This window comes from Eutrigla gurnardus, assembly GCF_963514095.1.
Source record: "Eutrigla gurnardus genome assembly, chromosome: 4".
In the NCBI taxonomy this organism is placed as follows: Eukaryota; Metazoa; Chordata; class Actinopteri; order Perciformes; family Triglidae; genus Eutrigla; species Eutrigla gurnardus.
The window spans coordinates 31,172,845-31,200,677 of NC_139918.1; the positions used below are offsets into that span (position 1 = coordinate 31,172,845).

At 45.4% G+C, this 27,833-nt stretch overlaps 3 protein-coding genes across 3 annotated transcripts; 1 reads left to right on the forward strand and 2 right to left on the reverse strand.

Moving 5' to 3' along the window:
- The first annotated feature begins 1,577 nt into the window (after positions 1-1,577).
- On the forward strand, positions 1,578-14,293 carry LOC311012344 (uncharacterized protein). The gene is made up of 29 exons (XM_084007757.1): positions 1,578-1,696; positions 1,877-2,137; positions 2,227-2,484; positions 2,576-2,845; positions 2,953-3,210; positions 3,357-3,617; positions 3,724-3,987; positions 5,194-5,454; positions 5,543-5,797; positions 5,894-6,160; positions 6,245-6,505; positions 6,582-6,839; positions 6,935-7,195; positions 7,282-7,545; positions 7,635-7,898; positions 8,282-8,539; positions 8,622-8,882; positions 9,244-9,501; positions 9,576-9,836; positions 10,310-10,567; positions 10,652-10,915; positions 10,996-11,259; positions 11,344-11,613; positions 12,010-12,270; positions 12,380-12,640; positions 12,719-13,009; positions 13,237-13,467; positions 13,567-13,620; positions 13,756-14,293. Exons 3-29 carry the CDS (start codon positions 2,310-2,312, stop codon positions 14,037-14,039), a joined length of 6,795 nt encoding a protein of 2,264 aa, XP_083863883.1. The 5' UTR covers positions 1,578-1,696; positions 1,877-2,137; positions 2,227-2,309; the 3' UTR covers positions 14,040-14,293.
- A 233-nt stretch (positions 14,294-14,526) lies between these two features.
- prpf38b (pre-mRNA processing factor 38B) lies at positions 14,527-19,594 on the reverse strand. Its single transcript, XM_084007054.1, has 6 exons — positions 19,165-19,594; positions 18,595-18,663; positions 18,234-18,385; positions 17,671-17,731; positions 16,193-16,434; positions 14,527-16,005 (listed from the first exon to the last, which is right to left on the reverse strand). The coding sequence occupies exons 1-6, from the start codon at positions 19,372-19,374 to the stop codon at positions 15,294-15,296; spliced, it is 1,446 nt and encodes a 481-aa protein (XP_083863180.1). The 5' UTR covers positions 19,375-19,594; the 3' UTR covers positions 14,527-15,293.
- Positions 19,595-20,512: 918 nt separating this feature from the next.
- Positions 20,513-27,610, reverse strand: LOC311012060 (EEIG family member 2-like). The gene is made up of 11 exons (XM_084007363.1): positions 27,400-27,610; positions 25,907-26,027; positions 25,567-25,596; positions 25,007-25,123; positions 24,482-24,528; positions 23,266-23,363; positions 22,845-22,940; positions 22,546-22,738; positions 22,247-22,383; positions 21,589-21,652; positions 20,513-21,350 (listed from the first exon to the last, which is right to left on the reverse strand). Exons 1-11 carry the CDS (start codon positions 27,603-27,605, stop codon positions 21,308-21,310), a joined length of 1,152 nt encoding a protein of 383 aa, XP_083863489.1. The 5' UTR covers positions 27,606-27,610; the 3' UTR covers positions 20,513-21,307.
- Positions 27,611-27,833: the final 223 nt, after the last annotated feature.

Below are 27,833 nucleotides of genomic sequence, written 5' to 3' on the forward strand. Positions count from 1 at the left end.
GTACCATGCCCTCCGGAGGACTTCAGTACGGAGCTCGTGTGCGGCACCAATGATGCAGTGGCGAGCTGGAACACTTCTGCTGTGCCCCTCAACTACACCGTTGTCGCTGAGCTGCTGGCTGGAAACAGCAGCTCAGTCATGTGCCATACCAGCAGTGCCAGCTGTAGACTAAGTGGTCTTCAGTGTGGACGGACGTATAATGTCTCCGTCAAAGCTTGCTCTGGCAGCTGCAGTGGAGCATTCAGCCTCCCACACACTCTTCAGACAGGTAATAAACACGTTGATGGCGTAGTTGAGAGTTCCCATAAACTACATTGTCACTTTGATTTACTTTGTGCACTGTGACATCCTCCTCCAGCACCCTGCCCCCTTCAGAGTCTAACAGCAGTGACAGACTGTGCCACAGACTCTCTCCTGGCCTCCTGGAACGCCTCTCTTGGTGCCACCTCCTACACAACCACAGTGACGGGCCCCGGCGGCTTCTCTGAAACCTGCTCCACATCCAACCTCACATGCTCTGTCTCCGGCCTGCAGTGTGCCAGTCAGTACAACGTCACAGTGACATCGCAGGGCAACTGCACCAGCTCTCCGAGTCAAACTGTCCTGACGACAGGTTTGCGTTTACATATTTGTTTACGTAGCGTTTTCCTTGACTTGGATCCCATCATGTGACACATATATTCCCAATTCCTCTTCCACCAGGACCGTGTGACCCTGTCAATGTGACCAGTGTCCTCCAGTGTGGTTCAGAGATGGCCATGGTGTCCTGGGAAGCCGCCGCTGGGGCCGCCGCCTACACTGTACTCGCTCGGGAGAGCGGCTCTCAGCATTATACTTCCTGTAGGAGCAGTACGACTTCCTGTGAGCTGAACCAGCTGCAGTGTGGAAAGGTTTACAACCTGACTGTGATTTCTGAGGATTCCATCTGTAACAGCACTGGAAGCATCAGTACCAACTTGATGACAGGTAGAAAAGACAAAACCCAGAGAGACTTAAGCTTAACTTACAATGAGACAATAGATTTTTTTTTTTCATCTCTTTACAAAACAACTAACTCCATCACCTCTCCCTCTCAGCTCCTTGCTCTCCCTCTATCAGGAACGCCACCTTGGTCTGTGACACCAACTCTTCCTCTCTGTCATGGACGCCGATGGCTAATGCTACAGGTTACATAGTTAATGCGACAGCCACAAATGGGCACGCAGTTTCGTGCAGCTCAGCTACCGCTAGATGCAACCTGACAGATCTCCAGTGCAGTGAAACATACACAACCACAATCATTGCACAAGGAAGCCAGTGTGACAGTGCACCTGGGCCCAGCACCAACATTTCCACAGGTGAGTGCATGTTGTGAGAGAATGTTCAGTATCTGTGGAAAACGAATGTCTTGCTTTCTTGTTACATCACAACTATAATGTTTCTCCTGCTTTCTGTACAGCCCCCTGTTCTCCAGCTATCGTATCCAAGCAGTATACGTGTAGCACCAACACAGCAGTGCTCAGTTGGACTGACCCTGCGGGACGCCTTAGCTTCCTGGCTCAGGTAGCAGGGGGAGGGTATCAGGATAGCTGCCAGACTACAAATACCAGTTGTGCGTTCCAAAATCTTCCTTGTGGCTCGGATTTTAGTGTATCAGTCCAGGCTCAGGGGGCGCAGTGCGACAGCATCCCCGGTGTCAGTGAATCTCTTCAAACAGGTAATCCTTCCACCACCACTGTAGTGCTTTCTCATCTTATTCTTGTCAGGAAGGCAAATAAGCACATTTACCAAAATGTCAAACAACAGGCTAACTGCTGGACCTGGCAAAGTGTCAGTTGATGCATTATATGTTCATAACTAATTTGTCAACCTGTCTTTTTCCCTGTTCACTCCCCAGTCCCGTGTGCCCCACAGAATGTGAGCGCCACACTGGTCTGTTCAAATCACTCAGCCCTGGTCTCGTGGGTAGGAAGCCCCACTGCTATAGGGTTCAACGTGACAGCAACGGGCGGGGATGGACACACACACCACTGCCACACCAACACTACCAGCTGTCAGCTACCTGACATCCACTGTGGAGAAACCTATGGCATCACAGTCACACCGTATTCGAAGACATGCACAGGACACCCAAGTGCAGTTTACAGCTTTGAAGCAGGTGCAGCATAAATCATAACTCTAAAAACATCCTTCCAGTTCAGCTCAGAGAGACAATATTAAACCCTATTATTCTTCCCCTTTCACCAGGTCTTTGCGCTCCCAGTAATGTGTCTGTGTCTCCAGCGTGCGAGGACAGCACCGTCTCCTGGTCTCATGTAACAGGGGCTGAGATGTACATAGCAGTAGCAACTGCAGATGATGGACACAATCACACGTGTAGCTCAAACTATTCCAGCTCATGCAATTTCACTGACCTCCACTGTGGGGAAACCTACACCGTTACTGTTGTAACTGTAGACAGGGGCTGCTGGAGCGAGCCCAGCTCCGCCGTGCAGCTGAGAACAGGTGAGAGGAAACGGCCAAAACACAGAAACATAGATATGGGGATTGTTTAGAGACACTTTTAAAAAATCAATTTCCCTCTGTATGATCCTAGGTTTGTGTCCGCCTACGAACTTGACGGGCCAAGTCAGCTGTGATACCAACACACTGACCCTCACATGGGACCAGAGTCCGGTGTCCGGGGCCAATTACACTTTACAAACAGACAGCATAGGTGGCACACTCCCTCCTTCATGGCACACTACCTCTAATACCTCACACACCTTGACCAGCCTGCTGTGTGGACAGAGATATGCTTTCCGCATCGCAGCATGGGATGGAAGTTGCCGCAGCATCTACAGTCCACCCATAGAAATAAGCACAGGTAGGATGCGTTTCTATGGCAACATCTGCAAGAGTTTTATCCCTGCTGCAGTAGAGTAAAAAAAAAAAAAGATCATGATTCTAAATCAGTTTTTCTCCTCTTTCAAGCCCCTTGTGAGCCAACCAACTTTACTGCTCATGTGGACTGTGGGACAAACAACGGGACTTTCTCCTGGTCAGAGAGCAGTGGAGCAGCTTCCTACACTGTTCAGGTGACAGGGGAGCACGGCCATGTAGCATCCTGTACCTCCGTGGACGCCTCCTGCTGTGTGAAACTTCACTGCGGCCGGTCATATTCGGCTACGCTGGTGGCTTCCACGGGAAGCTGCAACAGCAGCAAACATGCCGACATTAATTTTGACTCTGGTAAGATATAAGGACGAGGACCTTTTCCCAGAAATGTCTAATGAAAATGAAATAGTGACCAATCATGACTCTGAGTCATGAGTCACAACACTTCATATATATTTATATATATATATATATATATACTAACAAACTCTCTCCCATAGCCCCCTGTCTCCCAGACGACGTCTTAGCCACATTACAGTGTAACAGCAACGTGATGAATGTGAGTTGGACACAGACCTCAGGCTCAGACGATTACACCGCCTGGGCCATCAGCAACGACGGCCACAGGGCCTCCTGCAACTCCACATCCAACACCTGCTCCATTCACGATCTGCAGTGTGGCAAGGTCTACGAGGTGGCTGTCACCTCCTCCTCCATCCACTGCGATATCATCGCTGGTTCCGACTACAAGGTCCAGTCTGGTCAGTGCAGCGCTTTCATGTGCAACAACTTTAAATTAATCATGTTTGCTGGAGAAGATGAGTGATAGATTTCAATGAAAATGCCCGTCTGCTTTCCACCCTCCAGCTCCTTGTAAACCTGAGAACACCAGCGTGGACCAGAACTGCAGCAGCAACGTCATGACAGTAAAGTGGCAGCAGAGCAGCACAGCTCAGAACTACACCGTTAAAGCCACGTCTGCTTCAGGCGTCAACTCCACCTGTGACTCCACCGGGAGCAGCAGCTGCTCCTTCCTGGACCTGAGCTGTGGTCAGCTCTACAGCTTCACTGTGATGGGACACACCAACGTGTGCATGAGCGGGATGAGCCCTCCTATAGACAAGCTCAGTGGTATGCTGATTCAGTTTACTTTCATAACCATTCCTCAGAGACACAGTTTGTTAAGTGACATGCCCGATATAAATAAATAAATAAATAGATAAAGTGTCATTTCAAACCGGAAATACACCAATTCGCTCACTTGCTGACTGTCATGTCTGCACGCTAAAAAGGAAGCTACCGTCAGCATCCGGTTAGCCTAGCCTAGCCTAGCCTAGCCTAGCCTAGCCTAGCCTAGCCTAGCCTAGCCTAGCAAAAATGATTGGAAACAGGTGGACACAGCTAGCAACAAACTGATTTAAGATAAGGATATATTAAACATGTAGCCATATTTTCATCTTACCCAGACGATATTATTTGACATATAAAATGAAACCGAAGTCCAAACCAAACAACTAAATTAGCGCGAAACAGAAGCGGCTAAAGTAGCAAAATGATATATCAATATGAAAGACTCCACAGACTCAAACCACCAAAACTCACTGAACGAGCAGCCGAAGAAGAGACAAAAATGAACTCAACTTCATCAACCACAAATCAATGTCTTACCTTTGCTGTTCTGTGTGTTTGAGGTCGTATCGAGGCTCCGTGCGGCGTTGGGTCATTTCTGTGGCGTTTGCATCCATTTACGTGGCAGGACAGCCGGCCCTTTAGGGAAAATAGTACAAGTAGAGCTCAGATTGGTTGATTTTTCAACAGTTGTCAGTCATGATAATTAGGAATGAATACCTATAGTGTCATGTTAAATAAATTAAATGACTTGTATACGTTATTGGTATCAGTTTGTGCAGGTATTGCTCTTGTGTCTGATATGGATTCTCCCAATGAATATTCACCCTAAAAGTATAGTGTGTTAGGTGGGAATGAAATCTTTGATTTCTGCTGTTCCATCTTCATTTAATCTGATCCAGTCAGGGGGTTCCGACATGGTGGCGACGCTCATGGATCCAATAACATTCTAATGCATACACCTCTGCATAAATCTCACAAGTGTTACCTTTCATATGATACCAAGATTATTCCAATAGACCTTGTAGTTGCAGAGATACACGGTACATGCCTGTGCTAGCGGTGGCTTCATATTTAGTGTATATACATAGTGGTGTCAATCTTCACAAATAAACTTAATTTCCAAAATGTCAAAACAATGTCTTTAATTTTAGTGTCGTTATTATGTAAGTGTTCCTCGTGTCCATCACTCTCTCTGTCCTTTTCCAGCCCCATGTCCTCCCACCAATGTGTCAGCTGAACTCAACTGTACGACACAAAACGCTATGGTCACCTGGAGAAGCGCAGCAGCAGCTACAGGCTACAGCGTCCAGGCGACCTCCATGAATGGACACAACTCCTCCTGCAGTGAGATGGGCACATCCTGTTACCTTGACAACCTGGTGTGTGGACAGGAGTACTCTGTTGTTGTGGAGGCCATGCACACCGGCTGCCCTGGCCCTGCCAGTGCCCCCGCCGTGCTCACTACAGGTGAGTAGACCAGGAAAATATCACTGCTAAGTCAATATAGAAGAGATGATGCAAGATCCTTGTCATACTGTATATTTTCTCCCCCCAGAGCCCTGCGTCCCCATGAATCTCTCCGTCCACTACAATGTGAGCACGGCCCAGGTGATGTGGGGGGCAGCGAGAGGTGCCGGCTCATACTCTGTCCAGGCTGTGACCGACGGGGGTTTGATGGTCACCTGTAACACCACCAACACCAGCTGCTCCCTGAACGGCCTGCAGTGTAGTCAGATCTACAACGTCACTGTGACGGCACGAAACCTGGCCTGTGACACTGTGATCTCTGAGACTCACGTTCTCATGACAGGTTCGTCTTCTGATCGGGAAAAGATTTGTGTGTCGATATTTACAGTATGTGATGTGTTGTTTTTTTTCTAAATGTGTGTGTTTTCCCTTCATTCAGAGCCCTGCCCACCCACCAACGTTCAGGCCAGCCGGCTGTGTGACCAACTCACTGCGACTGTCTCCTGGCAGCAGAGCGACCTCGCCGTGGGTTACGTCGCCCACTTGGACAACCAGAACGGCCACGAGACGTCATGCGTTGGAACAGACGCGGATACCCAATGCGTCGTGTCGGGACTGGTGTGTGGCACAGTGTACAAGGTCTGGGTCAAGGCCTTGGGTCGGCAGTACAACAGCTCTTACAGCACAGTGACCACGCTTGCATCAGGTAAAGACACATCCCGTGTACAGTATGTAGATTTACGTGTATTACAGATGTAAATGTAAAGTCGTATTCTTCCAAATCCCACAGCGCCATGCCAGACAAACAGCATCGAAGCCGTTATGGACTGCGAGGCCCACTCTGCTACCGTATCCTGGCAGCCGAGCGTTGGAGCCCTGTCCTACGTTACTGAGCTTACAGATTCATCAGGACGCACCACCAGCTGCTCCACCAACCACACCAACTGCGAGCTGAGCTCCCTGCACTGCGGAGAGGCGTATAATGTCACCGTGATGGCTCTGGGAGATACCTGCAACATCACTGCTCAAATGGCAGGACACCTTACCACAGGTACAGCGTGTTCACTTGTGTGTGTTTTTGTAGCGTTGATTGTGAGTACCACTAAGTTAACCCTTTCTCCCTCCAGAGCCCTGCACCCCCATGAATCTCTCCGTCCACTACAATGTGAGCACGGCCCAGGTGATGTGGGGGGCAGCGAGAGGTGCCGGCTCATACTCTGTCCAGGCTGTGACCGACCAGGGCTTGATGGTCACCTGTAACACCACCGACACCAGCTGCTCCCTGAACGGCCTGCAGTGTAGTCAGATCTACAACGTCACTGTGATGGCACGAAACCTGGCCTGCAACAGCACTGTGACTTCAGAAGCCGCTCGCCTCATGACAGGTTTGTCATCTGATCGGGGGCAGAATGATTCAGATATTTCACTTCATGCAGGTATGGCTTTCATGTTTAAATGTGTGTGTTTTCCCTCCATGCAGAACCCTGCCCGCCCACCAGCGTTCAAGCCAGCGTTACATGTGAACAGCTCACCTCTACGGTCTCCTGGCAGCAGAGCGACCTCGCCGTGGGCTATGTGGCCTACTACCACAACCAAAATGGCCACTCCGCTTCCTGTGCCGGCACCGATACGTTCTGCGCTGTCTCAGGACTGATGTGCGGCACGGTGTACAACGTGTGTGTGAAGGCGCTGGGTGTGCAGTACAACAGCTCTGACAGCGCCATGGTTTCTCTTACATCAGGTACAGACATACAGACATGTCATTTTCTGTCATTTTCCCTTTTTTATTGCGATCAATTCATATACCTACTCCTGCTGTCTCCTCAGCTCCATGTCTGCCCAGAGAGGTCGAGGTCGAGGTCGACTGTAACTCTGATGGCGCTGCCTTCGTGTCCTGGAATGCCACTCATGACGCGGCCAACTACTCCCTGATGGCCATCGTCGGCGGAAGTCTTGAGACTCTTTGTGCGACTCAGCAGAACAGCTGTAACGTGACAGGTTTAAGTTGTGGGGAAACATACAACCTCAGCTTCACCGCCAGCAACAAACAGTGCAACCTCACGGCGCCGATGCACGCCAACCTCACCATGCGTGAGTGTTTATAGTAAAATCCTCACCAAGTGGCAACCATTCCTGGAGGTTTCTCCATGTTGCAGATTTAACCCTCATCCTCTTCTTAGGTCCTTGTCCTCCTCAGCGTGTGGCTGTCAACCTGCAGTGTGGCTCCCGCACCGCAGCCCTGTCCTGGGAGGGGAGGTCTGACGTTGACCTGTACGTGGCGAGCGCCGTTAAGTCATCAGGGGGGGCGGTGCAGACGTGTAACTCCACAGGTGCTACCTGTCAGTTCGCCAGCCTGGAGTGTGGAGAGACGTACAACATTACTGTAACAGCACACAGTCAAGGCTGCTCGAGCCAAGCCAGCAGCACTGTGTTCATCCAAACAGGTACTCTTCTTATTCAGTGGACAAAAGTAGCTGCACATCAGTATTCTATCTTTGTTAGCTTTAGATACATGGCAATTTTATGAATTAGTTTCAGTTTTATACATTAAATGACCTAACAGTATATAAAGAGTTGAATCGAGCTCTACCAGCTGCAACGTTTAGGTGTTGCTTATCCTCAATCAAACAGTCAGTAAAATGTCAGAAGAAATCATTGAAAGGCAGCATCCTCACATTTGAGAAAATAGCCCGAGATGCAATTTCAAAATGCTAATCAATGAATCAACGGTTCTGTTGTAATCTGCAGACCCTGTTCGTTGCTGGTAGACTGCTACACTTACTGAACCCCTTTTTCTCTCTCTTTGTTTTACTCCTGCTCCCCTCAGAGCCTTGCCAGCCTGTGATTGTATCTGCTCAGGCGCTCTGTCAGAGTGAGACGGTCCAAATCTCTTGGCACCAAGCGAGCGGTGTGGTGAATTACTTGGTAACGGCCGCAGGGAGCCTCGGATACGTGGAGATCCACAATACAACCCAGACCCTTCTGACGGCTGCTCTACCGTGCGGACAGGACTACAATGTCACCGTACAAGGACAAGGCAGCGAGTGTGACAGCGTCTCCAGCAGCTCTGCCGTCTTCAAAACCGGTATGTTCTTACACCACGATACACAACGATACGCACAACTCCTGTCACACTCTCTGAGTTCACCGCCTCCCTCTCTCTCCAGCTCCATGTGTCCCCCGCCATGTGACGACCTACACACAGTGCGAGTTCAACGTGGGCTCTGTCAGCTGGGGGCCGAGCGATGGTGCTGAATCTTACGTTGCCGTAGCAACTGGGCTCGATGGCCACACCCACCCGTGTCACACCAACGCCACCTACTGCACCTGGAACGACCTCCACTGTGGAGAGGAGTACACTGTTGTAGTGAGAGCAAAGGATGGCAACTGCAGCAGCCTGCCCAGCAACAGCTCCGTCATCCACATGAGTAATAATATCAATATATATATCAATATATCAATAAGGCAAAACTGTAATTTGGTACCAGTTATAGGAGAAATATAGACAGTGTTCAGTTAGTAAACCCAGTACATTCATTCAGTGATTGCTACTCATTTTTAGCCTTTAGTCAGTGAACAGAAAGTCAGTTGAAGCAAAACATGAAATTTAAATCAAGCTTTTCCTTCAAGGACATTTTTACAGTATTTCCCTGTGAAATTCTATCCAAGGGAAATAATTAGGGGGTGATGATTAATGAGTAAATTAATCAGCACATGCATTTACAGAACCACAGAAGTCGGCTCCACCAAGCTCTCTGTTTTAACTTCCATCCTCCTTGTTTCCTCCAGGTCCCTGCGTGCCCCAGAATTTGGCCGCCACGGTGAACTGTGATATGAAAGAGGTTTCTCTGAGCTGGGACGCCAGTAACGGGACGGACTCGTACGTGGTGTCATGCGAGGCGGGAAACCAAACAGCTGGGCTCACCACTAATGTCACCACAGCTCACTTCTCTGACTTGAACTGTGGACAAAACTACAGCCTAAGAGTCACACCTCACAACCAGCTGTGTTCTGGAAACGCCAGCACAGCGGCGTCCCTACACACATGTACGTTCCAGACTCATATGAGCTTAGTTCACTTTGAACGGATCCCTCATTAACTTTACCGTTGCTTCTCCCAGGGCCGTGCCCACCTGGAGGAATCTCCACCATGCAGGACTGTCTCTCTGGCATCGTCATGGTAACCTGGCAAGGCAGCAATGGGTCAGACTACTACACCGCCGCCATGCAGACCGACACTGGAATCTCAGACGCGTGCATGTCTGACTCTAATGAATGCAGCGTGCCCGGCCTGACCTGTGGGCACAACTTCACCGTGTCAGTCACGGCCTCCAACCAGCAGTGTAACGTCACCGCCAGTCAAACCACCAGTCTGCAGTCAGGTGAGGTTTTAAAGTAGGCCGATAAAAGTCACTGAGCTCACCGGAATAATTCACTTCCCTGCTTTTATTCATTCCTACAGAATGTTTTACTGGAGGATGCAACATATAAAACCAATTACATATAACCAGGAGAGGTTCTAAAATTATCTATCAAATTAAACATTTTTCATGCAGAATCTTCATTGTTTGTTGCCAACCAATTATATTTTATTTTATTTTTAGGCGCCAATTGAGTGAACTGAAACATCTGTAGCATGCCTGTATTACGACCATTTTATACTCTTTTTATACTTTGTGATCTAATTTTATCCAGATGATATATTTTAATTAAATATACAGTATATAACAATATCTAAATTATCTTAATTGTATCACTCCTACATATAAAGACATTCATTATTGCTGAGCTTTGAGTTCAACATGATGAACTTTTTTTTTTACCCATCATGCACTTGTCTGTCCCCAATCTGCAGTGCCGTGTGTTCCCATGAATGTGTCAGCGGTGATGGACTGTTCCAACAACACCGCTGTCGTGTCCTGGTCTGCCAGTCGAGGTGCCATACAGTACTCGGTGACGGCCCTGAGTAGTCATAGCAACGCCAGCTGCCAGACCTCTGGCCTCAGCTGTAGCCTCGGCAACATCACGTGTGGCATCCGCTACGCCGTTCAGGTAGCGGCTATGGACGACAGCTGTTCTAGTGTCCCCAGCCAGGCTCTGATGGTCAACTCAGGTGAGAGAGGAAAGAGCGTTAGTTTTATACTTTCCTGCTGTGTATACAAAACATTTTCAACTTAAAACGTCTCCTTATCCGCAGCCCCCTGCCCGCCTCAGAATGTGAGTGCCGAGGTCAACTGTTCCTCAAACGACATGACGATTTCTTGGGACGCCGTCAGAGAAGCGGACTACTTTCTGGCGTCAGTCGTTGCCGACAACGGAGGACGGACCGAGTCCTGTAACACCACAAACGCTGCGTGTTCCTTCAGCAATGTGACCTGTGGAACTACATTCATGGTTCAGGTCACCTCCGTCAGAGGCGCCTGCCGCAGCCGGCACAGCCAGACCCACAGCATCATGTCAGGTACGTGGACTTCAAAAGCCCCCCATCCGTGCATAGAGTTCATCCATTCACCAATTTAACCGTGTTTCCTGTTTTTCTAGCTCCCTGCCAGCCTCAGGGAGTCAGAGGCCACCTCGACTGTGTGACCAACTCTGCGTGGATATCATGGGACGCTGCTCCAGGGGCGGACAGTTACACGGTGTTGGCTGTAGGCGAAGGGGACTACATGGCCAACTGCACCACCTCCTCCAACACCACCTGTGAGGTGGAGGACCTGGCTTGTGGCATGCTTTATAACTTCAGCGTTATTGGTAAAAACAGCAAATGTGAGAGCGAGCCGAGCGCCACCATCGACTTGCAGACAGGTAACAATTTAAAGCAACCCTGATAAAACAGAGCCTCACGCATGCTGCAGAATCAGTTCATGAACCCTGTCTCTTCCCCCGAAGCCCCCTGCTCCCTCTCTGGCATCACCGCGGTCGCTCAGTGCCACAACTCATCCATCCTCGTCCTGTGGGATCTGATGGAGGGTGGCGAGGGAAACACCGTGTACACCGCCACAGCAGAAGCCAACGACCACACCTACCTGTCCTGCAACAACACCGGCACCAGCTGCTACCTCCACGGAGCACGATGCGACCTGCGTTACACCGTCATCGTTGCTGCTTCCTCAGACCAGTGCAGCGGATTAAGAAGCCCACCGTACAGAATTAGCATGGGTATACAGATCTTCTTTTTCCTGGCGTGCATTACGTAGCATCTTTTCAAATACTAGCTCAGGAGGAAAGAACCGTAGCATCATAACATGTCATTTATTTGGGATTTATGAGTATGAGACTATATTTTACCCATGAAAATGTGGCTTTAAATCTTTATCATGTCTCCACAATAAGTGTTTTTGACTAAATGACCAAAAAATACAGTTTAAAATACATCTGTAGATATTATGCATAAAAGGTTTAAGACTCAAACACTTTCATCAGAACTGTGTCGGGGTGGATTTGATAAACAGTGACCAAACAACCCACCAACTGTTATCAACATTCAAAATGCTGTGAAACTGTGATGCTATGCAGAAACACTAGACATAACCTTGTTCCCTAACTTTTCCACAGAGCCGTGTCCGCCCAGCAACGTGGTGGTAAACGGCGCCTGCGTGGACCACGGTGCGCTGGTGTCCTGGGACCCCTCTCCTGTAGCTGAAACCTACCACGTCGTCGCCACGGGTGCAGACGGACACGTGCATACCTGCAACAGCAGCGCCAGTAACTGCAGCGTGTCGCAGCTCCACTGTGGCCGGCGGTACACCGTCGTCGTGACCGCCAGCCACGAGAACTGCTCCAGCCAGGCCAGTCAGAATACCACGCTACACACAGGTGTGTGTGTTCATATACAACAGGCCTGGAGCATACCAGTGTATGAACATTGACAAAACATGACTCAATGTTATTAGTTTCAACAGCTGCCTCTTTCTTTTCTGTCCAGGTCCTTGCCAGCCCGATGGTCTCTCGGTTATGTCCTACTGTAACAACCAGTCTGCATTGTTGTCATGGACACCGAGCGATAACGCTGTAGACTACTACGGCTGTGCCCAGGCTGGAAACGGAGAGATGCTGTACTGCCACAGCACAGATCCCACCTGCACCATCCAGGGTCTGGACTGTGGAACCGTTTACAATGTGTCTGTCCAGGCCTCAGACGGGACATGCAACAGCTCCTTCAGCGACCCGGTGCAGACTGGAGCAGGTATAAGAGCTGCAAGTAAGACTCAACAACCATGTTGCACTTAAATGGACTAACACCTGACACCCTCCTCTCCCTCAGCTCCCTGTCCTCCAGACGCCCTGGAGGTGCAGCTGATGCCGATGCAGATGGAGATCCAAGCGATGCGCTTCAGCTGGTCCCAGGTCCCCTGTGGAGACATCGAGTACAAGCTGAAGTTAACAGGGAGTCTGCTGGGAGATAGCCAGGCCCAGTTCGATCTCTCTTCCTATTGGACGAGCACGACATACTTTGAGATTCCTCTCCCCTGCGGTTCCTCCTATACCGCTACGGTCCAGAGCAGGAACGCAGTCGGGACCAGCGAGCCATCCGTGGCTCTCAGTAACACAACAGGTAGGTCACAGTTCTGACATGTTGCACTTCAGGCCTTTGGCTGGGGAGACACGTCTTCATCATAGCAGAGTATCTTTCTTCATTTATAGTAATCTAACTGAAGCCAAAATGCCAGTTCCTTGGCAGTAGACTTCGTTGTGAGAGAACTGAGTCAAAACATCTGCAGTGGAAAAAGGTCACTTGTTGTTTTCTGATGTTTCGACAAACTCCCATTTCTCTTCTCGCAGCTCCGTGCCCCCCGTCGGACGTGGAGTATAGTGGCAACAGCTCCTTCGCCACGGTTTCGTGGAACGCGTCCGTGTTCGCCACCACGTACACGGTGTACGACGACAGTGCCACGCCGAGAGCCCAGCTGTGCAGCACGGCCTCGCTGTCCTGCTCTCTGTCCAACGTCGCCTCCACCAACTTGGTGACCACAGCCAGCAACACAGCTGGAGAGAGTGAAGCGACACGCGTCGGTAGGAGCTCTGCGTTTTCAGCGTGGCGAGGATGCTGCGGAAAGATTTGAGACATTTTTACTGTTTTAAAACAAACTAATTGAAGTTTTTTCTCTGTAGTGGTGACGCAAGGCCGAAGGAGGAGAGATCTCAGTGGGCAAGTGGCAGGGAATGGTGAGTTTGTATTTCAGGACAGATGTTCCAAAACTGATATAAAGTAATAGTAAACCTGACCTCATTTATTACACAAACGAGTCTGATGTGAAGCCAGGACGTACTTCTCAACGGTGGCTTGTTTTCCCCCAACAGGAGGCCCCTCGGCTCCCGTGCTGAACGTCACACATGTAATGCCAACAGTCGTTTACATCGAGTGGCCTCGAGTAGCTGCAGCTTCCCAGTACAGACTGGTCATCAGGGAGCAAGGCAGCGCCAGCGAGCCAGAGAATATCACGGTGCAGAGCGAGAGCATCATTCTCCCTGATCTGAACGCGGACTCGGCCTACTGTTTCACCGTGTCGGCCGAGGACGAGTCCACCAGAGGACCGGAGTCGGTGCCTGTGTGTGTGCGAACAGGACGGGGGCTTTCCCAATAGGGAAACACGTTGGAGGTCTGCACACGTCTCCCGTAAAATGTGAGGGTTCGACACGTCAGAATGTACAATTATGCAACAATTTGGGGTCTGGTGGAACGCGGGAATTCATTTTTAATTGTGCTCTGGAATTTACATTTCTGCTGGCTTGCCATGGACAATTTATATGTCATCTGCTGTTGGTTAAGGTTATAAATATGTTTGTTTTTATATCTGGGGCTTTGTTCCTCTTGGTTTTTTATGCTTTAATCACTTTTGTAAATTATGTGTTAGTAATATTTAAAGTTAATATATCAGGAAGTGTTTAACATATCCAGAGTATTTACTTTTTACCACTAAATGTATTTTTAATATGGAAATTATTTTTCTGACATTTTAATAAAACTATTATTTTCTTTCACCCATTGTGTCTAAAGTCAATGACTGTATTTCTATGGGACTCTGTGCTCGTATGACATCACCACCTTTTCTTTCACAACAAGAAGACGTGTCGTTTGTAAAAGTGTTTTATTAGAAAACAAAACGCAACAGAGCAATAACCCAAACACATCACAGGCAGGGCTCAGTGTGTGTGGTAAAAATTACCCTTTGCAGTTGGCCTTTCGAGGATTAAAACATTCTCATACTGTCTACACACCACTATGGACAGCATTGCTTCATGCTGAGACGTGGATCCACATCACTGCAACCCTAAAATTTGGACTTCAACATTTACTTGTGACCCTTCAAAGCATCATCAATCAGAAGACAGCTGACCAACACGCTTGAATATAAACAATTTCTCAATCAATGCACTGTAATATTAGTCAAATTTAAAAATATGTTTTGGCTTTTGTACCGCCTGAAAATAGTTCTTTATACATTACATAAATGATACGAAAAGTGTTGAGTTGAGCTTTCAGCACCGACTGCACCTGACGCAGCAAGCAATGCAACCATTGATCGTGTGTAGACAGCCTCCAACACAGTATGTACAAACCCACATCCTCAGAGTGCAGACGAACGCACCGTAGAAAATTAAAATGCCATTTTAGCCACTTCTCAAATTTCAAGTGAACACTAACTGGTCTAATGGGGAGTGAAAAAGGCAGAAAAACATAAAAGTAAAGCAACATTACAATGGCCAAAGACGACAACTGCAGAAGCCCAATGTGCTGACATTCCATATCTTTAGCACAAGTGACAGACCAAACAACTGGGTAGAAAAAAGGAAGAAAAACACAGGAGTAGAAGAAGTAATATTGCTGGGAGCGACATTTACTCAGCGCTCTGACTCCTTCTGCGTTCACTATGTTTACTATGGTCATTACTGGACTCTCGATGATGGCTCCTCTCTTTGCTACCGCTACGCTTGTGAGAACGCTGCTCTCCGTCTCTCTCCCTGTCTCCATCTCTGCTTTTCTTGCTCTTCTCCTCTCCCCCACTTTTGTGCTTCCTCTCCTTGCTTCGACTCCGACTCGACCTTTTGGCCTTCCTCTCTTCTCTGTGCCTCTCCCGGTCCTCTTTATGCCTCCTGTCATCGGTCTCTCCCCTGCTCTTTTTATCCTTGGACCTCTCCCTCTCTACGCCTCTATCTTTATGGTGTTCCCTGTCCTTCCTCCTGCTCTTCTCATCCCCACCATCTCTTTCTTTGTCCCTGCGTTCGTTCCTTCGTTCCCGGCTGCCACCGCGTTCGCGCCGGTCCTGATTCCTGTCTTGATTCCTGTCCTGATTCCTGTCCTGATTCCGGTCCTGATTCCTGTCTGCACTGCGGGACCGTCGTCTCTCCCTGTCACCTCGGTCCGCTCTCTCCCTATCCCGGTCCCTGCCGTCCCTGCCATCCCTGCCGTCCCTCTCCTTCCTCTGGCGGTCACGCTCCCTCTCAAGCTCTCGGTCGAAGCTGGGGTTGTGGCGTTCTTTCTCGCGGTGGTGGCTCCTGCTCCTTGACCGTTTGGGTGACCTTCGGGGGCTTGGTGTCCCCCTGGGTGTCCTGGCAAGAAAGGTAACATCAGCTTCAAGCAATTTAACTTTTTGCCCTTATAAATTAGTTTACATAACCTACCTAAATCTGAATAATTGAAGAGTGCAGAGTCAGGGTAACAGAAGTTTTCTAATTTACATGCATAGTTTGCACTGTTAAATCTGGGACAAAACCAGAAAATGTATTGAACCTTTACCTGGAGTGGCGCCGTTCCCCTTGCTTCCCTGCATCTGCCTCTGCCTCTATGGGTTCCTCCTCCTGCGGCTCCTTCTGAATAACTTTACGAGGCCTAGCCTTCATCTGCTGGTCAATAATCTTCTGCACGGGCACCGGGATACGGGGGAACAGAGTCGAGAACCACTCCAGTTTGGTCAGGAAGGAGCGCAGCATCTCTCCGACTGTCATCACACAGCCACCTCCTGCCTTCACATCGAGTTCCTACATTCAAACGGTGGGGAAAAAGCCACAGCAAATCTTAATTAGCACACACAGGCAGGAAGCAGGTAAATCTGATCGCTTTTACAATCTTGCCTCAAGTCAAAAAGCAATTTGTGATGACCAAGCACTGAACCTTCACCTCTGTTCATCTAGCTTAATCACTCACAATCAATTATGCCTGGCTTTACTTTGATAGTTACAGAGGAAACAAAACTATAAAGATAAAAACAGCTTGCCTCATCTAAACTGTCTGGTAGTCCCTGGAGTCTGTATTTACAGTGTGAGCTTTGATAATCAAGCAAATGGTATTTGATTTATAGGATCCACCCCCCTTTCCTTTACATCGTCTGGTTAAATCAGCATGTGCAGAAAGCGGTTTGCATCTACTGTTTACAGACCAGAAATGAAGGGAAGGGAGAGCAGCATCAGTGAACATTGTGACACATCCTCATTGGGCCAAATGAGAGAGAAGCCTTCGCTTCCTTCAGTCTCCCGAAAGCACAATGAACTCTTAAAGGCCCGTGGGAGGATACAAATTGCCCACAGTGTAAGCACAGATCGGAGGAGGGAGGCAAAATTCACACCAATGGAAGAGTTATCGACTTTATATGGTAGAGAACAGCCGCTTTTCACTCACACACGCAACCCAACAGTGGTGAGATACAATATCCAATTCACCTGCTGCACAATGGGCATCTAAAGAAAAAAACAGGGGAATTAACCAGTTGGGTAGAATTTCATATGATCAATTCAAATATAATGCAACAGAACATCAATGGAGGCCTGGCTGCACAGCCTTTTATCAAATTACAGTCTAATTAATTATGGTAACATCAATAGATTTATGCAACAGTTGACATGTTTTATACATTTTGTGTTTGTCTGTTTGAGTGCATATCCATATGAATGATACCAAATTTAGTTTTGTGCAACAAGTCCTTATAAAAGCTTGTGAAAAACAAAGGGCATGCCTTAACATCACGTTGACTAAAAGATGTACTCATTATTATATGCGGTACTTACCCTGAAAAAAAATCAGCAGCAGAGAAGTGAGTAAGTAACCTAGCTACTCAAGTTTAAAGGACAAAAACTGGGGACAATTAAGCCAAATGAAGGCAAAGGTGAAAAATCAGCTATGAGCATCACAAGGAGGGGGGGGGGGTGGAGAGCTTTTCGTGTGTTTTTTGTATTTAATGGAGAGAAAGAAACATCAAATTATTACCCGAGGTGACATACCTCCTCATCATCCAGGAAGCCGTCATACCATTCTACCAAATCTGCTGGGGGCTGAGTGTATCTGAGGCAGACCAAAACAGAGAGCACAATATGAGCTTTTGCATCACAGAACCATATTAAACATTACAATTTAAATTGGTTTTATGGACATGTTCCAATAATACACTTATTTTCCCGTATACATATTACAATTTTTTTAGTAGCATATTGGTACAATATTATCATCTAATAACTCACTGGATGTTATGATGATGTTGTTGCCAATAAGGTTTTGCCTTTCAAATTATGTTTTCAATTAAAAAAAATTACTTTAAGATTAAAAATGATTGGGGCGGCCTGGGGAGGCTTGAATGGCGCTCTAGCCGAAAAAATAATCTTAAAAAAATAAAATAAAATAAAAATAAAAAAAGCGGGAAATTCCACAATCAAAATTATGTCTTAACCAAAATGTTCAAAATATCTAGTAATACACAGAATATTTGCAAGTAAAATCAAAAGAAAAAATTATATACATAGAAGATTTATGGTGGTCAAATGTGCCGATCTCGAACTATAAATCATACCGTATGTACATGAAGCCAAGTGCTCTGATGTATGGAGAGTCTGTGTGAGTGATCAGACCCATGAGCTGTTTGCGAGTCAACTTGAGAGTAAACAGTTTGTATAGAAGACAGAAAGCTGTCGACACAATGCCACCGGTCCCAACTCCACGCACCTAATAAGGATGAAAAAACACATCATTGTCCATTATTCACAGTAAACACATTCATAAAGACTGACCATACACAGCTCTGTGTAGTGAAGTATACTCGGTACTGATGCATCACGTAAATACTACTAGTAAACCGTCCTCCTGACTGGTAGGGTAAAGTAGAGGGAGGGGGGGGAAATGGGGTATATAAAAAGCACGTACTTCTCACTTACCCCTCCGCACATTCCAGTCTGGCCTGCAGTCTTTCGGCTTCCTTTCTCCCAGGGTTCAGCGTGAGTCACCTGTAGGCACATAAAGCTAACTTTAGCGCGTGTGTATGTATATATATATATATATATATATAAAATCACACACACGTCGTAAACACAACGAACCGCCCAATTTTAAGTTCCGACTTTAAGTCTTTAAACTAACGTTACCAAATGCACAGTAACGTTACTACAACTATTAAACCAACGGTAATTGTGTGTAAACGGGACCTGCCTGTTGTGGGTTTACAGCGGCGGCTAACTAACGGCACCGTGTGTTAATTACCGGTAGCATGGCCGCTAACGCTAGCTAGGGTTAGCTCACAAATACGGGCGCTGACGTTACATTTCCGTGCGCTACCATGTGTGATAAGAAGCCTTCTTTCCGAGATCTAAAATTAAGTTTACACTAGCGCTATACAACCCCCTTGTTATTTGACGACCGCACTAGCAATACATTGCTACCACACACCGCTAGCTTGACTGGACAGTTGTTATCTAACTAGCATGCGGCTTAGCATTAGCTAACATTACCTTGAAGTAGATTTCGTCCACAACTTCGTGGTACGTCTTTAGTTCATAAAGCTGAACTTTGAAATACGGCGAAGACAGCACGTTTGTAAGAATCATTGGATTGAGGTTCATTGTCTTTTCGTTGCCCCACAGGGGCAATACATTTCCATGTTTTCCTGGTGCAGGCTTGCTAACGGCCTGTGTTGGTAGCTGGTTCCCGACGTTAGCCATGTTAGCTGAATCCCACGCCGCGAAGTTGTTTGTACCGTTAGCGTATTTCCGATTACAGATCCATCAACACAATATGTTGAGATGTCGATCGTTAACAAGTTCGTCCTGTTAATCGCGGCTGATTCGTGGTTAAATCGGTGAAACCAACTTCCCGCCGTCGTTGCGCCTGAGTGCAGTGGCGAGGTGGAACCGGAACAGTAACGTTGGTAATGCGGTGTGAACTGGCCGACCGTCTAACCGTCGATACGGCAACGAGGCGACTGGAAATAAAAGCATGTATGAACACGACACATTGGTTCCAACGATGACTGCGCAAACACATACATCCAAGGCTTCTATGGAGTGTTTTATTTATTACATAACGGCGCATTTTAAAAGACGTTCACTTTGTTTGCTTTGCATATCAACGTACAAGGTAGACGTTTACTTTGAAATGTGTTTGTCTTGCCTAAACCGGAAATGGTAGGTCGAAAGTGTTATTTCAGTTTAAATAACATGAAACGGGAATCCGATTTTAATAACAATATATTCCACTTTCAGCTTCCATTTTTTCTTCATTTGATCTGATCATCCAGGTTAGTACAATAGAAAATATTATGAATTTGCTCATTTGATTTTCTTTAACTGTAAATGTTAGAATCCTAAGGTCCTAAGGTCACTGGAAGTTATGAAGGCTGGACAGAAACCAGAGGATCTGTAACTTATATAATGACCATCGCTTGACGGATGAGTACCCTTTGTTATTTGAATGTAATAATATAATGAATGATAGAGAAATGTAATTGCCAAATTATTATTTAAACCATCCATCTATGCCTAAATTAATGTTATTACAATCAGATAAGGAAATGCATTTGTAGCCTAGGTGCCTTTTTGAAGAATGGCCTTCCCTTATTTGATTAACATCTGTTGAACTTATCCATACCATGTGCCATCATTTTGATTTGTATATGTTATGCTTGTGCTTGTAAATAAATACAAATTAAATAATAACAAATTAAAATGTCCTCTCCACCCCTTCTGCAAAGAGACTAGTAAAATGCAGCACAGAGTGCATATTTTTAAATTTACCTTTTTTTTATTTGGCCTTAAACACAACATTGACATTCTGACATCTTAAAAACAACATATAGACATCTTAAAAACACCACAGGTCTGACTTTTAATACATACATAGTTTACATACTTTAGATATGATTTCTTTTTTGGCAGCAAATATACATTTTAGTAGATTTGACACATTTACAAATTCTGTGTAAAAAATAAATTCCATCCATTACTTTTGACTTTACAGAGAACAGATGTAGGCACAACACAAAAAAAACCCGTCATGCCAAAGGTACAAAACACAAAAACATAATGCTATTTTAAATGCAGTCATCCTCTCTCACAACCAGGTGAAACGAGGTGTTTATTTGTCATGGACTTGAGAAATTCCAAAATGTCAGTTTTCTATTACCTTAAATTCAAGGGTTAACTTCAAGGAGTGGACACAGTCCCCCTCTAGCTTCTTATGGAACAAGTAAAATGGTGCAACACAATCAACCTCATCTAAGTAAAAGCATGTTGGATACCCAAGCATCCTTTTTTTTAAATAACGGAAAAAACCATTTGCAGCTCATACGTTACCATGAACCAGCAACATGTGTAGAATTACAGTACCAACCCCTAGTCTTAAGTTTTCACAGAAGACGACGAACAGAAATGTCAGTACAACAGTAATCTCAGTCACCAAAATGTGGCCTTCTCTCCTCGAACACTAGGGGGCTCTCCTGGTCAACAGACACTGTAGCTCAGATGCAGAGGGATTGCATAAGAGAAATTAAATCCCCTGGAGTGAGGCAGGAGCAAGTTCTAATGGCAGCTCCTCAACTCAGTCTTGTGTCCCATGCATCATGTAATACGGCACCCTCATGACATGCTTCCCCAATGCCTAGTGCTTGATCACCACCTGCTCAAAGGCTCCAGCTGCGACCCTAAAACAGAAAGTCACAATGTGTTACATGGCCGGAAATGAGGGTGGTTATCTGATCTGGCTGCTGCATTCCTTAACATGCAGAACTGAAACTATGTTGTTAACTACATATTACCATGACGTGTGGTTAATAGATTCCTTATTAGAATCCCCATTTAGCATATTTGCAATGAATGTAGATTTGTAGTAACTACCTGCTGCGTAGCAACCACAATCCACAGTGACGTAATCACACCCACCTCATATGTTGGCTTCCCAAGGCTGTACTCCCACCAGGACCGACAAACAAGCTGAGCCCCTCCTCTGTAGGAACAGAAAAACACACACACACACACGCCAATCAGTCAGGGTTTGAAAATGTCTCGCACTCAGTTCCTAGAAATTCTAAAAATAAATGATAATAGACAAATAAAGGGAGATGTTTTGAAGAAACATCAATGGAAGTAGTTGATAGTTGAGGAAAAGACGCACTGTCAAGCAAAACATTTAAAAAATGCAACATCAGTCTCAATAAATAGAGAGTCACCATTTCTTGATCACTCCCCTCTTCATCAAGTCTTTGGTTAAGGAGTTTGGATCATGGCAGCCACATTGTGTCCTCAGCCATCAGTGAGGTTAAACTGCCCTTCAGGTATTCATATTCATTATATGCAATCTAACCTTTGTAATACTTTAGTTTCTAAGCTGGTAAGTATCTAAGTATGGCCCAAATTGACATTCAATTTACAATTTGCCATCCTGAAAAATTAATGAGCATACTTCATTGAAGGAAGTCCTGTAAGATGTTGCATTGATGCATTGCAACACCTCCAAGTAATTTGATCCCATCAACACGATGGTAGGAAACTTTCCAAGTCCGCCTTCGGTCCACTAAGTTACAGGATTAGGCGTACACACCCTCTGCACTGGAGTCCAAGATGCCGTGGCTGAAGTCCTGGCTCTGCAGGATTTTCTCTATTATGTCATCAGCATCCACCCTGGTGGCATCAACTCTCTTCAGCTGATTCTCCATCGAGTTCTGCTTTACTGGATGTCTGGATGGAGAAACAAAAGACATATCACCATATATTTAGTGGAAAATGGAACGTCTGACCCTCAGATTTGTTAATATAGCAAGTAACTCAAAGGTCAAAACAAGCATAGAAAATATGTTAAAAAGGAAACATGAGAAGAAAGGAAGGAAAGAAAAGCATTACCTTGGAAATTTAGCAGGGGTAGAGGGGTGTTCAGGCATGTGGTGACAGTTTGCAGAGACCGGGGGAGTGGTCCTGCTCTCCCCCTGCTGATCGCTGGGTTCGAGGATGCTGCCAATGCCTGTGGAGGCAGAACCACCTGAAGCGCTCCTCCGGTGGCACAGATCTGTTAAACTGGAGTGATTCGAACTGTAACCTACGAGACGGGAACATTAAAATGTTAAATTTATGATTTGTGTAAACTGGTGTGGTAGTAATGCTGCTTCTGTTTAAAGGGAATACATATTTGTCTTGTTTGGTACCTGAGATTTTTGACTGCTCACTCGCATAGCTTGGTGTTCTAGAGTGACCATACGCTACCAGCTCCTCTGGGACTGAGACCGACTTTACTGAAGTTTCTAAATAAAACACACACACACACAAACTCAGTGGTGACATTTTAAAATCACAGGGTTTGCTATGAACATTTTGTAAATATGAACAAACAGCTATGTTATTCTTAAGGGTAAAACCCTACATGAATCCCTTTGTTTAGCTTCTCCAGTGTTATTCTTCTTGTGAATAAAAGATGAAATGAAAACACTGCTAATGATTCTTCATGTAACTACTGTCTACAACAAAAGCTGCTGCTTTGCTTTTGTCAAGACCTGAGAAACCTAACCTTAAAATCTAGCCATAAGTAACTGCAAACTCCTTTAAGCTTCGGAGTGATTGCGTACATACCAGTGAGTGAATGTGATATGTCTCCTCCCCTTCTCTCCTCAAGGAGACTCTCTGCTTCAGCCTGTTGGATTCCCAGAGTCATGGCTGTAGATGGCGGACTGAAGGGAACACAGGGAAGATGTTACTGAGGAGCAGGGTGGTCGATTGACACATCTTATTCAGATATTGTAACGCTTGCCATTATCTAGAAATGTGTGGGATTTCTTTGTAAGTGCTCATTTTCACCCTCAGTTTTCTTCCCTTAAACTGGTGAACAGATGGCAAAAATATTGCAATATCAAACTCGATGGATGGTTTTAGTTTGCAGTCGTGGAACACAGAAATACTGTGTTGTAGCTAAACTGCAGATATGTAAACAAAGCAGCAAGCAAATGTCAAAGCCAACAGCTTCTTTGAACAAGTTATACATTAGGAATAAATGTCTATAACTCCCGGATATTTACACAAGAAACCACTTTTCTGTCTCCTGAGATGCCGCGTTACACAAAGGAATGAGGGTGGAGAGGCAGACTAATAGTGACAGACGTCATCCCTCTTGCTCGTCATAAACACACAGTGACTAAGGCTTGGTGGGAAGAATGACTATCGCTGAGTTTACACTTTGGACATCTCCTAGGCAGCACTGTGTGTATTATTACATGGAGCATGAAAGAGTAATGGGAAAGACTTGTGTGGGTTGAAAACGCCAACTGTTTTCAATGGTAGAGGCTTTGGCAGGAGTGCGTTGTTACTGCGTTGTTACATCATGTCCTTCGAGACAAACTGCTCTACATGCAGCTCTTGACAAAAGAGAAAATAAACCCCCAGGTTGAGCTGATCACATGTCAGTTGTTGCTTGTGACGGCGTTCGGACAGATCAATGTCTGGGTGAGGCGTTATGAGCTTTCAGATAAGATCATCTGATAAGATCTCAGCTACAGCCCTTAAACATAACTTTAAACTCTGTGAATCCGCTGTAAGATCAGACAAGAACTGTGTTTTCAGTTGAGTGACAGACAGGATGTAATGAGAACACTTTCCTCTGTGGTTAGAGGCAGACTTTGTAAGTGAGGTACAAACTTCCTCCGTAACCACAACTACAACGTTTTATAGTTGACTAAACTTAAACATAACAAACAAGTCAACGTTTCCTTCGTTACACGTTTCAAGTTGAAGTTATATTCAGACCTTCAGTATGATTAACTGGATAGATAAATAAGTGCAGACGAGCTCTTACGTTTTAAAACAGGGGTCTCCACACATGAGTTGTGTGGTGATGACGACCTGTAACAGAAAAAAAGAGGAAGAGTTATTGAAGTTTTAGGCTTACAGGCCACAGTACTCGCTTGTTCCTGTGTCGTGTGTTTAATGGGGTTGCTATCGACTAACTAAGGTTTAGAAAAAGCCCCAGTTGTAGATCTGTGTCCCAGTCAGCATATTTAAAATCCATTCACATGGCGTAGGCAGTTTATAGATCACAGGCTCAGACATGTGTCAAGGCATGCTACTTTTCCGTCCATCTGTTTTTTTCGAGTGTCTAATTCTGCTGATGAGCTCAGAACTGGTTACAAGCTTTAGAGAAACGCAGTTTTGCAACAATATGTTGTCGATGTGTCTCTGCTCTGCTGCAGTGCATTATATATTTGAACAGACATGAAGAATACATTCTTGGACCGTACCAAAACATTGCCAGTGTGGGAGAGACCTAACGGCTTTCCCAACACTTATGATTGTGGAGCTGTGTGTTAGTACACTACCACACCTTCAGAATGGAGTTGTCCTGTCGGGTGTTCTTGGTGTCGTATCCCTCTAGGAGACACCGGCGTGTGGTGCTGCCAGAGCCAGCAAACTCAGACAGGTTCAAGTCAGCAAAGCCCAGCTGCTCAAGGATATAATAGATCATCTAATTAGAACCGTCTGACAGTCAGTCTATGTCTGTTTAAGTGCCAGCATTAACACTCTATTTGTCCAATCATCATCTAATCATGTGATACTGTGATGTAATAACACGGAAGTCCACATTTGGGAAACACACCCACGTGTCTGAGATGGGACCTTCAATTCTGGAGAAATCAGGTAACCTAATTATTAAACGACATATTTAAAGTTACTGGTTAACATCGCCTGGATTCTGATTAACAGAATATTCAATCAGTAACCAAAGACGGAAGCTAGAGTTAGTAAAGAGACTCACCTCACTGAAAAGTCCTCTAAGGACATTTGGAGGCTAACTGTTATCTCATAAAAGTTGTGATAAGACGATTCTAACGGAACTGTAATGTTTACAACAAAAGGCTACAGACTTGATGAGAGAAATATTACCTTTGCAAATGTTTTTCCACCCTTCAGTTCCTGAAATGACAAAAACACAAAAACCAGTTGGGTAACAATTTCCTGTTCGATTACTATCTCAAATACTGTTTCCTATTTTCAAAGCCGCCGTGGCTCCGTCAGTTTGACCACTGTCTGTCTGCACAAACACTTGTGGTTACAAACCAACATTTGCTTCTGAGCCTTCTGAGCACACAACCATTTTTTTTTTTTTTTTTTTTTTCAAATTCAAGTCTCGGTTAACTATCTGGACTCCATGGAAAACTCCACCATGTATTTGTAGTGTGAACAAAAACGATGTGTGTGTGTGTGTGTGTGTGTGTGTGTGTACCTTGCGAACAGACACCCGACACAAACAGGGGTCTAGTACACCTGTCCCAGCATTGGCACTCATCTTACACATGAAAGAGAATCTCTTCCTCCAGTGTACACAGTTGGCTTGGACTGACTCCCTGCAAGAGACAAGAGAAGCACACTTAGAAACACTTCTTCATACACAAACACAAACACACAGGCTCACTGAAGAGCAGATATTCATCTAGAATATGCCAGAACTATGCATGGTTTGGAGTGGGTGAGGTAGATACAGTATGTCCCACACACCATCAAAAATAGTTGTGTATGTTTCTAAGTGTAGAAGAACTAATCCGTTTCAATTTCAGAATTCAGAGTTTAGTGAGTTTCTGATCTTCATTTAGGCTTTGACTTATAGCCTACAAACTATGATGCATTCAGTCTTCCTTTGCAAACATGTGCTTATTGCATCAGGTCAGGCGTTGGCTCCTAAATGTGCAACACTTCAATCCAATATTCACTTAACATTTAGATATTTTGGAACAAGACAGCCTTATGGAAAAAAACTTCTAAATTTGTAAATTCGACTTCACTTGCGGAAGCAATAAGGGGATAAGGCTTTAATGCTATTTTATGATGGCTTGATAACCTTAAAATAGCATTAAGATATATTTAGGAATTATTCAAAATAAATAATAGTAGTATAAATAGAAACAATATAAGTATCATTCACCCAGTATATTAAACACAAGGCTGTCAATACTTTCTCATGATAAAAAAAGACAATACAGTGGTGTTTGTAGCAGAGTAATACTAGAACACAGTGTTTGGGGACAGACCGTTGCCATGGTAATGCCACGTAATGAGGGGTAGCTGGCGGTTAACTAGCGACTCTGCTTTTCCAGAGTGACTCATTTAAATGCTATAACGTTAAAGCACATATAATCACAGTTCCCAGGGGATTAAACCTGTTTACTTCTTACTGCAATGGGAGAAAGTTTTTTTTTTTACTGTCATACACAGAAACAATACATAGATATACACATAAATGTTTAACTATAAGAGAGAGTGATAAGATACAGATTCATTATCATAAATAATAAGAATGTAACGTTATCACCATTGTTGCTTAGCAACTGCTTTGATCAACTGTGTAGCGTTACATAGAAGATTAACCAAATAAATATTATTTATTCTATCAACAAAAAAAAATAAAAAATAAACCCAACAACGTTAAATCTTTACTTTTTAACTGAACTAAGGACCACCTTAGCCTGCTCCTCCTGAGTTATAGTAAGTTACAGTTTCTTTCTTGGCTATAGGTCATTTAAGGTTAACTTATTATACTGACAGTCTCCTGCTTAGCTTCAGCTAGCAGTTAGCTCATATAAGTTTAATATTAGTGACCAGACAACAAAACTAAACAGACACTTTAAATGGTTGAAATAAAGTCTCTCTCAGATGGAATTTGAGCTTCTCAAACAACCAGCTTCATGTTGCTATAAATAGGAAAAGAAATAGAAATCCTACCGAGACGACTCTTCGGCAAAGCCTCCGTCTACGAGCCGAACTTTACAGAACAACACTCCGTTTACGAAGGGGACCGAAGACAATTCCTCCAGGTCGAAGTCTACTTTGAATTTGAATCTCTTCTTCTTCGTGAGGAGGAACGACATGATGTCGTGGACGAGCGGCCGCTGTCCTCGTTGCGCTGTGGAGCTCACAAGACACGACATGAAGTTCAAATCTCCTCCTTCCCACCCACTGAAATATGATTCGTGACGTCAGGGAAAGCCCCCCGTTTGATTGGACGCTGCGGTTGCATGGGGGGGGGGGGGGGGGGGGCGTTAATGCACTGAAGTTACATTATCCCCCCACCGTGACCGCAAAACGTGCAAAAAAGAGAAGTGGCAAAAACAGACAATATCTTCCATTCAACAGCTGTGTGACAAAAGAAAAAAAAA

Bases quoted from the DNA above. Each gene is read 5' to 3' on its own strand.
- LOC311012344 (XM_084007757.1), top strand. From the start codon at position 2,310: ATGTACATAGCAGTAGCAACTGCAGATGATGGACACAATCACACGTGT. The intron at 8,540-8,621 runs GTATGTTCTTAC...CTCTCTCTCCAG, and splicing joins CTCTGCCGTCTTCAAAACCG to CTCCATGTGTCCCCCGCCAT. The intron at 10,916-10,995 runs GTACGTGGACTT...CTGTTTTTCTAG, and splicing joins GACCCACAGCATCATGTCAG to CTCCCTGCCAGCCTCAGGGA.
- prpf38b (XM_084007054.1), bottom strand. From the start codon at position 19,374: ATGGCTAACGTCGGGAACCAGCTACCAACACAGGCCGTTAGCAAGCCT. The intron at 18,664-19,164 runs GTAATGTTAGCT...ATGTGCCTACAG, and splicing joins TGGACGAAATCTACTTCAAG to GTGACTCACGCTGAACCCTG. The intron at 16,435-17,670 runs GTATGTCACCTC...GTTTGAATGTAG, and splicing joins GCTTCCTGGATGATGAGGAG to GAACTCGATGTGAAGGCAGG.
- LOC311012060 (XM_084007363.1), bottom strand. From the start codon at position 27,605: ATGTCGTGTCTTGTGAGCTCCACAGCGCAACGAGGACAGCGGCCGCTC. The intron at 24,529-25,006 runs GTGTGGTAGTGT...TTTCTGTTACAG, and splicing joins AGGACAACTCCATTCTGAAG to GTCGTCATCACCACACAACT. The intron at 22,941-23,265 runs GTATGTACGCAA...TGTTTTATTTAG, and splicing joins CATATCACATTCACTCACTG to AAACTTCAGTAAAGTCGGTC.